At 37.7% G+C, this 16,571-nt stretch overlaps 1 protein-coding gene across 1 annotated transcript; it reads left to right on the top strand.

The window, feature by feature from the left end:
- Positions 1-8,061: 8,061 nt before the first annotated feature.
- Positions 8,062-12,109, top strand: FABP6 (fatty acid binding protein 6; the record flags this gene model as incomplete). Its single annotated transcript, XM_082006287.1, has 4 exons — positions 8,062-8,128; positions 8,974-9,149; positions 10,983-11,072; positions 12,056-12,109. 4 exons carry the CDS (start codon positions 8,062-8,064, stop codon positions 12,107-12,109), a joined length of 387 nt encoding a protein of 128 aa, XP_081862413.1.
- Positions 12,110-16,571: the final 4,462 nt, after the last annotated feature.

Genomic DNA, 16,571 nt, shown 5'->3' with positions numbered 1-16,571 from the left:
TTGGACTTCTTTATTCTTTTTATATAGATCATGAAGTATAACTCAGACCATGATTACAGTGATCATTTTTCAGTGGCATAGCCACCTTGTGTCGATACTCCACCAGCTGCTTGTTCCCTTCTCCATGCCAATACTTGCATTATGCCAGTACAGCTGTTTGTGTGATCATGTGAAGAACTGCATGAGAGCACTGATCCAGCTGAAAAATACCTTTTCATTTTATCTTTGGTATTTTTAATTCAAATGAGGCCCTCGCTCTGGTTGCTACATTACTGCATAAACGGTTGTGCCAGCACGAAGTGGGAGGTGGCTCAAGAACAGCCAGGAATAACTTGAGCAATTTAAGCAGCAGTGTCATATCCTCAGACTGCTCTCAGTTGCTGTGAGGTTTGCAGCCACTGCTAGGCCAATGAAAGGGTACATGTTGTTGATAATGATGATGGTGCCATTCATCTCCCTCTCCTCTCTCTTGTACCTCCTGCTGTGCTGGCAGGGCCTGACCATGCAATTGAGACAGTTCAGAGAACAAAATCAGCTGAAAACTGATGAAACCACCTGAAAACTAAGCACTTTTTTTTTTTTTTTCTTCCCCCCCTCCACCCCGGCTTAGTTTTTTATCTTTTTAGTTGCACAAACCAGACTTCAGCAGTCCCATTGAGGTAGCACTCACAGATCAGGAACAGCAGTCAGGGGCAGCAGAACCAAACACTTCTTACAGAAGCTATGCCAGCTTGTACAGTTTGAACATATCACTTGGTTATCTTGGTCTCTGGAAAAAACTTTTCTGGGCATCCAAACAGACAAAAAAGTTTTCCAGATAGAGGGTTTTGGCAGGAAATAATCAAATTTCCTTTTAGGGAATCCCAAAAGTATTGGATTTTTGGAGGATCTGTGCCTGCCTCCCCTGCAAATGTTTGCGTCTCTGAGCTTCTGGTAGGGTCCTTTCTTTCCTTTTTTTGTTAGGCAGATCCTACCCAGGATCTGGGACAAGGACAGAGTCTGTACTGTGTCACCTGTAGAAGTCCTGTAGAGCAGGCTGGTGCATTTTTGTTCAATATTTGGACTCTGTACAAGCATTGGCTTTTCAATAATTCAGCCACATCTTGTTGGTAATTACTTTTGTACTACTTAGGAGTTTAGAATAGTAACACCTAATACTATACTAAATGGATACTTAATAAGGCAACATTATAATAGGACTCCCATGGAATTACACATTACATTAACACTGAATGAGTTCATTCTGAATTCATTATGAATGATTATGAGTGGTTAGTCTGAATACCAAAGGAATTAATAATCATTAGCCATTTACTATGGAGGGTTGCTGAATAATTGGCACATATAGCTGTATTAAGAATTTACAAGCTTTTCTGAAAGAATCGCTAAGTGTAACTTTCTTTTCACTGTAGAGTTCCTACTTTTATTCTGAATCTGTATTCCTTGTTCAATTGCATTCCAGTTCTAAAAGCACTTCAAAGATAGTCACTCAACCTAGTCCATTCACTAATGGCATTACTTTCCTTACCTCCATTTTGTCTTTGAGTGTATCTCAGTTGGCTTTATACAACACACCTGAAAGGTTAATAAACTTTAAAGCATGCTGGGAGATATTCAAGGGCAGGGTGACTCCGACATGACAAAAAGAATGCAAAAGCGTTATATTTATGACTTTGTGGCAAGTAAATTCTGAAAGTAAAGATACCCAGGGCCTTTGATTTGGTTCCTGAAGGTTCCCTCTGTTCCTACCAGCAATTGAAGACTCAGCTGTTTTGCATATCAGAGGTAGCTGACTTGGGAGACAGAGGGAATTAACTGCTCGCTTTAGATGAACTTTTCCCTTGGGTATAAGCCTCCACAAGAGTTTTACTTCTTTGGCAACTTATTCACGCTAACAACAGCCACACAGTTGCAACTCACGTCATCCTGATAAATTCAAATACAGTGTTGAGCCTTTCTACATAACTTCTCATTGTAACTAGTAATTTGATTCCTGCCCATAGTCCTCACAATATACATTCAGATATGAGGTTTAGTATGTGTTGATGTTAGATCAATGACTCAGATTTCAAAGTTAGGTAAGCACAACTGTGAATGCATGTTTTTAGGTTGGTTTGGGGTTTTTTTCCCCACTCAGTGATACAAATGCAGCATAAAAAGCCGGCACACCTTAGAGCTCTCACAATAAGGTTATGCCGTTTCCTTGCATTCTGCCTGCAAACAGTACTGCTCCATCTAGGCATGCATGCCTTTATTTGTGTTTCTCTGTGACAGCTGAATCCACTCAGTGGATTTCACAAATGCCAATCTGCTACAAATAGCATTTGCACATAAAGTTAGATGCATTAAATTGTGGTGAAGTGTTAGTTCAACTGTAGATGATTCCTTCTGAATTCATGGGAGCCAGCATTTGGCCTCTGATCTATAATGTTTAATTAAAATCTGTATGAAGCAGTCCTGTGTCTTGTCGATTGCCAAGTTAGCAATACAAATTTATTTGTGTTTAAGCAGAGTCTAATACTGTATGATACATCAGTGATGCCGTAAATCAATGCTTAGGAAATCATCTTCATTTAGAACTATGTCCCAAAACAAAACATATGAAGGTAATTGCTTGTATAAATACTGATATATTTTTATATAAATGATACATTTAACATGCCTCTTATCAAGATGATTATAACCAGCTCAGGGGAGAATTTTTTTTTTTTTTTTACAGTTAGATGATGAGGGGATCAGCAATTCATCCTTGAGATTCAGCTGTGGCAAACCCTGGTATGCTCTAATTGAAGCCAGCGTATACGTGTGTGAGGTGGGGGCTCAGTGTAGGACATGCTGCCTGGCATACGGGCCCTGACAGTTGGCCAGCAGATGGCAGACACAGTCTCCTATGGAATAATGATATTTTCTTTGACCTACATAAAGAACAGCTGCATCTTTCTCCATTGAAAATGATAGATGGTGCCAAGTATCCTGAAGATCATGGCCACTTTCTGAAAGCTGTTTTCAACTTTTACACCTGAAGGTTTTTATTCTTTTGCCTTTCTCTATTACAATTCTTACCTTGTGCCAGGGAAATATCTTTCATTTTTCCACTGGTATCACCTGTTAATTCAGTTGGATTTGAACTGAGTTCTGTTAAGCGGAAATATAACATAACCAAGGTTGTTTGCAGCAGGGCGCAGGCTCTACATTGTAGTAATTAAAATGGATTAAATACACTTAATGTATTTAAAATACATCTATACATAGACAATTTTGTTTTAATTTCTTCTTTTTTTTTAATGGATAATTCTGGAGTTCTCTGCACCATTTAGTTCAATGACCAGCCCACCAAGGATGAAGCACTGCTGTAGAGGTATGCAAAAGCACCATCACATGCTCACAGCTCTGAAGAGGCAGGAAAATCACAAATATTGTAAATGCAAAGTGTAAGGTCACTAAATGGATACTGGTTTTAGCTGAAACTGAAGAGATAGGGACTGGGATGACTAACCTCAACAATTGTGCAAGTAACCGTAACTTAAGTAAAGTCAGAGGACCTCCGTTCCTTTATTCTTGGACTAAACATTGCCCTGACTCAGTATTTGAAGACTATTTAATTAAATTGTTCATTCTCCGATACACTATTGAATTTCATTACATTTTATAACAAAAAAAGGCAGGAATTAAAATAAGGATTTATTTCAGAATAAGTGAGCAGAAACCTGGATGCAAATTCACAATGCACATTAAAAACTCCTCTGCACAGACAGGTAGAGATGATGGCACGTTTGCTCAAAACTTGTTCTAAACTGATTCTGATCCTGAGCAGCCAGGCACAGCAAGCACATTTATTAACACTGTGTAGCCTTACCTTTATTGTTTGAATGGATGTTAACTCTCATATACAGCATAGCATACAACTCCTTGGAGGTGAATAAACCCATGCTTAGTGTGTGGCAAGAGTGACCCACCCAGTCAAATAGTTATTCATTGGTAATTTACTGTACTACACACTGGCTCTATGCCCACCACATTCCCACTGCAGGCAAGCTCTAAGTATTGTGTAGTTGTGTAGATGTCAGCATTTTTATATCGCATCACAAGAAAGCTATCAATATAATTTGATCTTGAGAGAGAGAGAGAACATAAAGGCTGAGGTACTGTTCACATAACCTGATTATCTTTTTCCTGTTTCACAGAACTGTGGTGTTTTTATTACTCAGTTTGATCTATATTCCAAGGTCCATGTGGTGTTACTACACCAGTGCTATTGTCCCCCAATAAGTTTTATGTAAACAGAAGAGTCTTATGTTTTGTTCATTTACCTTCTTCACAGGGTTGTGCATGTCTCTCTGGAACACTGAGAGCCTAGTGCAAGACAGAGGCCTTCAGTGCTCAGCTAACCTGAGGACAATCTCACTGGTCACCCACTCTCCAAAAGCACTGGAGAGTGGTTATCTTTCTGTATACACAGAGCCGCATGGAGATGGCAAGATCTTAACTAGGGACTTGCTCAGACAGTTGTGTTAACCAGCTGTAAAGATTCTCACAGCCCATCAGTGGAGCAAGTGTAAAACTCCCTGGGTGGCTGTTTGAAAGTAAATCGTTGCTCAGAGCTCTCATTGTTTGCTTCTAAGGGCTTGTTTATTATAAGAATGTTTAAACTGATGTACCATTCTGTGGACACTGTATTAATGCCTGGACTTAGGATTTTTTACTGTCTGCATCATCCATTCTCTATATCATAAGGTCTGATAGGTCACTTTTTCTCAGTGTTTCAGCTTTCTCATGTATGAAATAGGCTTGATGATACTTTCCTCTAAATGGCATTTTTGAATCTGTGTATGACTGAAATTACTATGGGTTTTGCCTCTATTAATGGCATAGAGTTTACACTATAGTAGCTTAACTGGTATCTACTTAGCTTTACCATAGCAATAAGAACGGGGGCTTCTATGTATGTGCAACCACTTCATTGTTTTCCATGCTAATGCTCTTTTTCTTTATATAGATAGGGCCTAAGCATCTGGGTCCAGCTGATAAAGAAAGTTTCCTTTTCAGTTGTCTGCTCCTGCATAATTGGTCATTGAGTTCAGCAATCTTGGGATTAAGCTGAAGGAGTTTTAATTAAAAAACAAAGTGTCAAATATGGTTGTGGGACAGTCAGAATCTATTTACAGACACTGTCAAATCAAAAGTGCAAAGGAAACACTGGCGGTGAAGCAAGTTTCTCTGTTTCTTCCCTGAATGTTATGCATTTGTAATTGATACAGAAACCACCAGTTTTGTACTTTTCTCCCACATTCCTGTGTTTTGAATGTTAATCACAGGACACAGAGAGTGTTCACAGAGGGAAAGGTATACGGCTCTGTTCTATTTCAAGTATGGAGACATCCTTTTAATTGCATGCAGACAGCAGATGGTATGGCTTTTGTGGCGTCATGAAGTCCAGCACAATATAGTCAGCCACTGCACAGCATGGTATAATTTAAAGCTGAGTAAATATGGGGAGAGTGAAGCATTAGGGGTGGGAAGGCAGTAATTCCTAGGAGATTTGTTCCATTTTTATTTTACAAATTGACCATAATTTTGTTATGGTTCACTTTCTGCATCTGTTCTAGAAAACTGCTTTCCTGCTAAGGAACATACACCCAAACAAATAGTTTTAAAAGGATTGTTGTCAACTTCAAAAACTACACTCTATTTGAAAGTTTTATGTTTTCTTTCATAAGAAGATGTAAGATTTTGAAGTTACTTTCTCTCAGACTTCAGAAGAGGAAGCAGGTAAAAAACAGAACAGAAATAATACAAATTCCCAAATAATAAACATGAGGTAAGCTCTTTTCTAGTCCACAGGTATAACCTCTCACAAAACTGACTCGGAATTTTCTGAAGCTTTTTCTGGTGAGAAAATTCTTTTCTGTTAGAAGTCCCCTTCTCACCTGATTGACTGACTTTTCACACCCATCAGTCAGTGTGTTATTCTGGAATCCCTCTCATTTTTCCCCTGCAAGTAAAAGTTTTGAAACTGCAAAGATTTTCTGAAGACAGGAAATGTTTTCCTATTCAAACCTCATATGCCCTGTGTATTCTGTAATTGGTTTAAAGGCTGTATAACTTATGAACAGCAGAGGCTTTGCATAAAAGGTGTCAGCTTAGTTAAGTAAAATAAAAAATTAATACAAATTAGAGAGGATTTTTTTCATTGAGTTACAACATACCCTGACAAGTAATTTGCCATTAAATATATATGTATATATAGCAAACATATTCAAATTTAATAAAGCCTTAAACCCCCTCTGACAGATACTGATTTAAGGAGTTATTGTGCACACTGGCATGCTGTGACAAAACAGTTGGGAACAGGCTGTCTTATTTCTAGCTCCTCTTGAATTTAATGCTGGTATGACATAATCTATATCCAGTCCCGGATCTGTGCAGCTACATCAAGACACAGCCGGAACGCGACCATGCGAGAGAGGACCCTAAGGAGGCAGGGTTCACTAAGAGGCACCCTTCTGTCTCATCTCAGTAGAACAGCTTGCAAACTACACTACACTCTCCCATGTGCAGGATTTAGAGTACAGGCTGAAGGAGTGTACAACCAACTGTGTGAACTCAAAAGACAATGTTATTGGTAATAAAACTGTTAGATGTAGCAATGCTTCTAATTTGTGTAGTTTTAGAGTAATGATATACAACAGTTTATGATCTTTAACATTTTACTGAAGTTTCTTTGCATTACTGAAGTTTGCCTTATCCTCTGACAGAGTATGGATAAGTCTATTAATTAGAAATACAGAAGTGGTTGCATAGAATACAGTAATTTGGAAGTATACCAAGGAGACCAGTGGTAAAGTTTAGTGGACCTTTGTTTTCCATGTTTTTAACCACCCACCCTATGTTCCTGTTCTTCTTCTGATCAGTTTCTTGTCTCTAAATAGACATATTCTTGCATTAGCATGTAGGATTAAATTAATTGCATTTAACAAGTGGAACCCACTTTGCATGTGGCAAAACTTGTTGAATGCTTATTTCTCCAGACTTTTATAAAATAAGGGAAAAACAGATTTTTCTGTTCCTTCCCAAATGTATTGCTTTTGTTAAATAAAATAAAATTCTGATCTATGACACCTTTTTTACAAAAATCCTAGGAATGTTTTTGTTCAGATTAAAAATTGTTGGTCCACTCAGACAGTGGAGCTATGCTAATACACAGCAGCTGGGAATTTCCTACCCTGTTATCTGTGTGTGGCAATGGATTCATTGGGTATAGGACATCTCCTGTATGCATTCTAAATTACCTAGCAGACTCCCTGACTTTTAACATATGGTTGTCTTACATAAATTAGAGCTCTGCTTTTCCAAAATAAGTATCTTTTTTGTACATTTTGCAAACACTTGCTGAGCAATACAAAGCAGTATTTGTCTCTTGATATCAAATAAGGTATGGGAACGTGGTGCTGCAGACTAATCTAATGTACTTTACATCCAAGTGGTGTAAAATATTTCATAACTTTTTCTATGGGGAGATAAGGTAAGACATGTGCCGGTGCAGTAATTTACCCAGAATCTTGTCATTGCCCATATGTTACCAATATTACTTAGGAATCTGTGCAGTTTGTTTCTTTTTTTCATATTTTAAATGATATAGGGTATGCTTCCAAATAGAGCAAGGCTGTGATCTCAGGATGCTGCTTTGAAGCAGTTTTCTCCCTGTTTCATTATAACATTTTACCATTATTCCACCCTGAATGCAAAATCACGGGAATCGTGAAAGTATATCACTTTAAATATGCACTAAAATGAAAACCAAGCTTTTGTCCTTGATTTCTGCTGATCTCTAGATTATTAAAGGATATATAATTGAATTATAACCTTGATTTTCATACAGGTCAATGGCATCCATGTTAGTGACTCACATAGATCATAAAAGTATAGTTCCAAGGGGTGTGGGTATAGGTGAGCTGAACAGCTTGGGCTGGTTTATAAAACGAGGGCCTCAGGCCATCTGCACTTACCCATTCTTCTTTGTTCCAGCTGCTATTCTGCTCTACCAGCCATCACCAGGGCAACATGGCATTTGCAGGCAAATACGAATTCGAAGGCGATGAGAACTATGACGACTTTGTGAAGAAGATTGGTAAGCATGTCTTGGGGTATAAGTCTTAAATTAGTTAAAAATACTTCTTTTTAAAATTTTTTTTTTACTGAAATGTGCTGAGATCAACAGGGGCTAAGACAGGTAGGAGTGCTCTGCACTTCAGCAAGGAGATTCCATTTCCATTCTTACAAGACGACCTGTCAGCCACAGGAAATAGTCCTGTTCTACAGAAGTAGCATTCCTTTTCAGTGGCAGCAGAATGAAGCGCCAGGATGTTTGCAGTATCATGATTGTGAAGGTCACTTTTTCTGTCCTTAGTATTCATCGGTCGGAGTATAAAGCATTTTCAGTACGAAAATGCTTGCTTACACAGGAACAGGTTTCTGTGAATGCTTTCAGAAGACTGTACAAACCTGTTTCAGAGACTACCCTGTAAAAGCTCTTAGGGACACTATGATCTGTGCACATAAGTTCAATGCTTGTGTTCAGTTATTTAAAAAGTAATAGCAAATAGCTATGTGCAGCTATATAGCAAAGGCCCAAGTTCATGTGCATTAAATTCCACACATCTGCATATGTGTATTAAGTAGAACAGACTATTTGTATCTATACATTTATTCTGGCTATTGCTTCTTAGGGAAAAGAATGCAAGACCAAACCTATTATTTTAGCAAATGCATCGATGTACCTATATCTTCCTTTATACCAGTAATTTAAACTCAGAGCTTTGATACTGCTGTAAAAATGAAAAAAACCCAACAAATCAGATGCTCAGACATCAATTTCTGAGAATAAACATAACATTAACATACTTAACATACTTCAGTTCAAATACAGCTGGTAGGCTGTTAGATTTGATAAACTCTATGTTTCTATTGATTAAGGTCTCCCCAGTGACAAGATTGAAATGGGAAGAAATTGCAAAATAGTCACTGAGGTGGTGCAGAATGGAAATGACTTCACCTGGACACAGCATTTCCCAGGAGGCCGCACCACAACCAACACATTCACAATTGGCAAGGAAGCAGAGATGGAGACAATGGGTGCTAAAAAGTTCAAGGTAAATTAATTTAGCTCTTAAGTTCTACACTGTCCCAGGGGTTTTTTTCATTTAGGGTGAAAAATCAAATCTGTCTTAGGGCCAATCTTTCTTAAATTTTTTTTCATGTCATAAATTAGAAACACATAATTTTTCCCCCATTTCTTGATGCCCCTAGTACAATATCTAAATTGGATTTTAAAGAGAGAGCGAGCTTCAGAACTGTACGTATGAATAAAGAATGAGGGTAGAGTGTCAAGCATCTACTGGTGTTGCCGCTCAAGCAAACATAATGCTCATTAAAACTCTAAAGATCTGGTTGGCAGCTGTGTCTTGTCCAGCACCATACAGCAACTGCAGCACACTGAGAGTCCCTAGCTCTGCCCATGCCTGTCAGCAGTGCTCACCTTTTGAAGTCATTTGTGCCTGAGCCTTAACAAAGACTGTGTAAAGTGAAGGGGAGAAAAAAAAAATCATCTCTCTATCCCTCCTGCCTGTTGGAAGTACACAGCAACTTACAACTTAAGCAGCCTCTAGTGAGACAGAAGATTACACAATATTGATCTGCTTCTGTCATGGACAAAAATCTGGATACAAAACCTGCTGTAAAATGGTTGCTTTACTTACCTTATTCATGTCTCATCTATTTAAAGATGAGCTAACCTCTGCCATTTGTAAGGTGTCCAGACCCCTACAATAGATTACTGGATAAATGCTTTATACATACTGAAGAGACAGGAAAACCAGCAATTACATCAGGCAGCTGTGACAAACCGAGAATAGCAGTAGCATTGCATGATTTCCAAAATGTTTGTTTATTCATACCTTTCTGATTAAGAGAGGTAAAAACCTGTGGCTTTGCAAAACCTAACAGATAGGCCACAATTCTACTTGGTCAATTTATTGGAAACTTAACAATTTTGAAATATTACAAATTCCATTCTCTTCTTTTTGGCCCTGGCCACTTCAGCAGTCCAAAGTCTATTAAGTAAGAAGCCAAATATGGAGGCAGAGTAAATGACTCTCAGCAGAGAAACCACTGCCTCCTAGTATAGTGTCACTAAACAATACACAAACTAGTAAGATTGTTTCCTTGTATCTGGTAAAAAACATCCACTCGTCTCTTCATTTTGCAAATTTTTTTCTCTGCTAAGTATGACTGGCTCATCTATCTTTATTACTAAAAGCAAGACTGACTTGTTGTACAGACAAGACTGATTTTGTGATGGAGCTACATTGTTTTGGAGGTCAGATGAGCCGCTGTAGTATTTGTGATCTTCATAGTAGCATCCCGGCATACTTCTTCCATAACAGAAGCAGTTCTTACAGCAATTGGCACGTATTATAGTACAAAGGTGTGACTGCAGACTGTGCAGTCATGTTCTCTTATACTTAAATAAGCAAGATGAATTCTAGTGTAGTTAGAGGTATGAAACTCAGGATCTAGGGTAAAGATTCACATCACTTGTCCATGGTGACTTTTACGCTGCTTGGAGGCGGATTTTTAGTATCTGAGAATACTACTTCAAAATTAACTCATACAATCATGCCTGTTACTTCACTGTCAAAACCAGAGAACCACATGAAACACTGAGGACTGAATGAGAAGCACAGTCTATAGTCAGATCATTTTTAGAGCTATGAATGAATATTGTGTAGATATGGAACTTGCATGTATTGTTAGATGAACATTTTCCTATTTAAACTGTGAACATTTAAGAACTAAAGCACAAGGATTTTAGTCTTCATGAAGCTGCACATGTGATACACTGTAAACATCTATACACCTAATTGTGTATCTGATAATATAAATGCCACTAACCCCTAGGAACATTAAACCTTTCTCTGTTACAGGCAACTGTTAAAATGGAAGACGGGAAAATAGTAGCTGATTTTCCCAACTACCGTCATACTGCAGAAATCTGTGGAGGAAAGCTAGTAGAGGTGAGTTCTCAAGATCGAGGTTAGTTTCTAAAAAAAACACAAAAACCCTCAAAAGAAACAGACTCAAAATTTCGAGTTTCGAAAAAATCTTTAGATAAAGTAAAACTATTAAAAACTTTCTCCATCACTTGAGAGAATCTGCTACAATTTTGTGCAAGTTTAATAAAAAAGTATGAAATATTCCCAAGCTGCCATGTCTGACTGTATTTGCTGCACCTATGCCACAAGAACAGGAAATATATATAAAACTTTTCACCTACTACTTGCATGTTTCCATGAAAGTTATCAACTTGTCTCATTCTTAGAAAACTATCTAGCTGCAACTCCTCTCAGAATTCCTGTAGAACCCTGTTTCCTTAGTCTTTGCATAGGAAAAAAAAAACCCAAAACACAGAAGAGGTTGGATTTCAAGTAGTATCCTATTTTATCACTGAAATGGCAACATAGCTTTGGAAGATTACTGAAACTACAATACTTTTTACAAGTTTTACTGTAACAAATTGTCAAACATCATGATTTCTGATTCTCCAAAATTTTCCTGAATTGACTTATGTCTGTGCCAGTTGCACATGTTGGAGTGTCTTCAACAGAGACTAGCCAGAAGATAGTCTGTGAATCAACAAATGACACTTACCCTCTGTGAAAGTAATAGTGTCAATCATCTACTGCTTTTGGAGAACAATTATCTCACTTGTCTAAAACCCTGACAACTTGAAGTTGGTGAAGCCACATCCAATACAAGATACACTCCTAAACCCCTATTTAGAAGTTGTGCTTTTTGTGAAAGAGTATTTTTGCACTGTGTAATTTCAGACTTGGCGAGGGCATTCAGCTTATTTTCTAGATACGACTTCTACCAATGGGTAAATGTTTTTTTCAGTAAAGGACAGGTTCTGTGAGCCAGTCAGCAGGTCTTTTCGTCTGTGACACTGAAGCTCTAATTACACTGTTCAACCAAATTTTTGGTTTGTTCTTTATTCCAGATTTCTACTGCTTCTGGTGTAGTCTACAAAAGGACCAGCAAAAGGATTGCTTAAGGCAATAAAGCCAGTGTCTTCCAGTGCACTGAAAAAAACAAATACTACAAATAAATGAGTACTGATTGTCTTTCCCTCTTTCTTTGTATTACAACATGAAGAACTGTTTTTCAGAGTAATGTTATCCCCAACATTAATGCCTACCCCATTCCTAGAGATGACATACTCAGAAAATCAGAATAGGCAAAGCATTTAATGATGCTGTCCAGTCTAAGTATTTCAGGATGATACATACTTACAACTATTACAAACTATTCAAATGTTGTCTACCACCTACTTAATAGAAGCTCTATTCAGCTTCTAACTAGAGAATAGGGCAATACTCTGCTCACTGCGTACATCAAAATCCAAGACGTAACGAAAGTCTTTTGCCCTATTGCTGGTTGAAGGGCAGAAGTTTAGGAGGTTGAAAAACAAGAGAGAGTCAGTTTATCACTCATTAAAAGATATACTTTCATACTGCTATCATGGTTTTCTCAGTCTCATCAGTATCTCCTGTTGACTCAAATTCTTTCAAGACATTTAAGGTTTTACAGCAGACTCCTGCAGGAAAATGTAGAGTCTTATTTTCTCAATGCAATCCTGTTATTTACATAGAGTGCATGTGAAAAAGTGTTTTCTTGAACACAGTAGGAATTAAATATAACACTTTTTGGATTCACTGTTCCAAATCACTTCTGGCCAATTCCTGGTCCACAAAGCTTTTCCCTTTTCAGACTCCCTTTTCCAGCTGTCTTTGCCTTCTGGGTTCACCTAGCTGCTTGCCCTCACAGGCTAATCAGTAACTAGCCAGGGCATATATTGCATACACAAAATTTCATTTTCTGATGGGCCTATGTACATTACTGATAATCCCAATCACTTCAGGTATCTTGTATTTAAAAAAGGCTTTTAATTCCTTTTTATATTTTCCTAAATAGACATGACTAAGTTTTCCAGCTGAAACAAGGCTTCATCTGGACTCCATCACTCTTCCCAAAACAGGCTGCAAATGTCTTATGACTAGGTGTTGTTCGATATATTACTTATTCTGTTTCCAAGGCAAAGCATAATGCCAAACTGTAAACACAAGTCAAATCTGAAACCTGTCCACTCTTGAGACATTCTTTTGCTACTTGCAACAGATCTACTTATTTAATAGAATTTTCTTGAAATTCAATCTCTTCAGTTAATACTTCTCAGTATGACCTCATGTAAGGGATCTCTTCAGGCTTCATTTGAGTTCAAGTCAGCTAGTACATTCCTCTGCAAATAATAATGTGACATCTAAGAACATCTGGATTTAGAATGTGCCCATCATATTCAACACAACAACTACATAGAATGACCTGTAGAATTAGGTAGAGGTAGACACTGGGCAAGTGTTATATGAAATTAAAGCTCATACTAGAATTAAGGAAGTGTGGTGTTTTTTCTGTACCATTCACACCCTGAATGGTTCAAAGGATCTGCTTGGAAGGAGATGATGCTGCTATCTGATGACTCCCTGCTTTGAAAACAAAATGGAACCAGCCACCACTAATTCCAGTTCTAGAAGCAACTACATTTCATGTTATGCAACTAGCACATTTTGTTTTCACGTTCTGCATGTGATCAAGTAACTCCCTATTATACAGACAACAATGCTTTGAAAGGAAGGGTGGGATTTTTATATAGGCTGTCTAGAAATCATGTAAGGGGTGCCTTCACATGGGAAAAAAACATTTCTGCCTTTTTCAACTGGAAGACATGCTTTAGGCTTGTCTTGAAATGGCAGCATAGAGAACAAAACAAACACCCCTTAAAAAAATAAAATTTGTGCAATTAAAATTATCACTACAAATCTATTGGTGTTTGGCCCGCATTTGCTAGTATCTAGACTCCTCAGTAAAAAACAAAACTAAGCTACATTTTAAGCAACACCTGTACACTTTACTGATGAGTTGATTATACTGATCAAAGAGCATTATATCAACTTCAGATTGTTCACTAGCATGTAAAACTTGATAAAACAAAAAGATCAAACAGTGGCTTTGACAACTCTGCAGACACCAAGTTGTGGAGGTATGTTTCAACAAAAGAGAAAAAAGTTAGTCACATGAAAAAGTATTTACCTGGAAATTAAATGTGCGTAATTGTCAGCAACATTTAAAGCATTCTGGAGAGAATTGTCAATTGAAGCAGTATTAGGCCAACTCACATTTTCATACATCTTTTCCCTCTCAGAGTCTGCTGTTGGACTTCATCTATCCCAACTGCACCCATGACACAACAGCACAAATAGAACCTAGAAATCGATGGACAATTCCTGCTTAGAAGATCACCAGAAGATCTAGCAACCAGCCAGATCTCCTATTCAGCCTTTCAGTCTCCTCAGGTAACATGGCACCCCCAAGACATGCTGGCCACATGAACTTGAATAATTCATTCTTATTTTATGTCATGTCTCTGCACATTTTCTGCCTGTTTCTTCAGCCATCTCCTCATCCCACTTTGTACTTCCTTATATACACCAACACTTCACTGGAACAGGACCTTATTTCTTGTGCAGTGACCAAGTTCCTGATTTGCCTAATCCTTCACAATTTATTATTTGGCAAGGCCTTTCTATCACATTTGTCCTACTACTCTTCTGTTCTGTAAAATATTATGAGTGCTCAGATGAAGTATTTTTAAGGTATAGACATACATTCTTTGTTAGCTCTTAAAAGCTAAGGAGAAACCACTGAAAAATAAAAAAGGGTACTTCAAGCTGTGTGCTTATTTATTGGAAACCTTCACTGGGAACTTAGCAAGTATTTTCACAATTAATGATGGTAATCCAAAGTATCACAAAATGTAACAAATACAAAGCCAACAGAATAAAAGATGAACTAAGTTCTCTAAAATTCTAGACTCATTTCTGAGGAGTACTGCCTCTTCATTTACAGCTTGCATTTTTAAAAAAATAAAACAAGATTCCTCTAGCCTGCTGAGTGGAAGAAATTAACTTGATACCAAAAGCTGAATTCTTAGAAGACAGTTACACAAACACGCATTAACAAGCAGACCAATTTTTCCCCTCTACCCTAAAACACCCTTAAGAACAATTCTCTAAAAATATAATTTAACACAGCGCTGTGACACATGACTTGAAAAAACTTCCCCAAGTCAGTAAAAGCATATTGCACATTACTTGTATTGCTGTCCTGAGAACCTTCAGAGAAGAGACAAACCAAGAGTATTTACAACAGCAGTTGCATATATCAAAACTAAAGTTCCACATTTGCACAAATCCATTTCTTGTAAATATCTACATTAACATAAAAAAGCCTATACAGTTTTCTGAGCCATCATCTCCACATTCAGTTGAAAAAATAAACTTTTGGCTATGTGGCAGTAGGTGTGTGTCTCATTGCAAAAAGGCAACAGGATCTTCAATTTTCCAGCTACGTTTTCCAAGAGAATGCCAAGATGGTTTTTAAAAAATTAAGTCAGCATTGTCTACCACTGCAATCAAACTCTAATTTCACAATAAAGTTAACCAGTTCCCTATCTTTGCCCCCATTAACACCAGTTTCTGTCCTGAGCCTGAACTACTGCCACAAAGTCATTGAGCCCAAAACATGAAGTAACTGAAGGCAGTGAACCTTTCAAGAGTTTTTCCAAGAGCATTTCTTCAAGTAATAATAAATCTCTGATAAATCTCATGAACAGTTTTACTAACAGTAATCTCCAGTCACAAAAGCAGCAGCATGTTATACATCTAAGAGATGATTTAAGGTTTTGTTTTTGTTTCTAAAATACTTGAAGGCAGTGATGTTCTGTTCAGCAGGACCACGTTTAGATTCCAATAGAATTTTAAGTCAAAAAATAATTTGATAGTCTTCTAGCCCTTTTTTTTCCTTTTATTCTAAAGTCTTGCACCTGAACTCACTCCTGCTCAAAGAAAATGGAAAGTGTTCTACACACAGATTTCTGCATAAATCAAGTTCACATTTAACTGATACCAATTTCAGTACATTTTAGTAGAAGTTTCCAGCAGTATAAGCTGCCACGGTTCAAGCCACACATCACTGGGAAAGAAGGACTCCATGTTTTCCAACAACATCCTCTAGGTACATTGCTACTTGGCCAGAAATTCAACAAACACTCCAGCCTGAAACAACTCTTCAATACAAGCTTTCAGCCAACTCTGACAAGTCACTAACTGAAGACTAGAAAGAAGTAATATCCACAGGGTTTCTACGCAGATGCCTCTCAAAGTAACATTGAGTGAGGTATATTAATGAATTTCTATTTCTCTCTGAAGAGCCAAAGGTACAACCCTTGGCAGAAAGGCACCCAGATTCCAGTGATCAGTGGATCCAGATCAACGTCCTCTGAATGAGGAAGTCATAAGGATTCTGTTCCTTTGTGGTTTTCATTCAGATACGCATCTTGTATCACATACAGGGTCTCTTCTTCAGCTTCTATTCATATCACTTCTTTCTTCTGTCAATAT

Source organism: Phaethon aethereus, assembly GCF_964289735.1.
Source record: "Phaethon aethereus genome assembly, chromosome: 14".
NCBI lineage: Eukaryota > Metazoa > Chordata > Aves > Phaethontiformes > Phaethontidae > Phaethon > Phaethon aethereus.
Note: the sequence above shows the minus strand (reverse complement) of the source record. Positions and strands in the feature narration are given on the sequence as shown.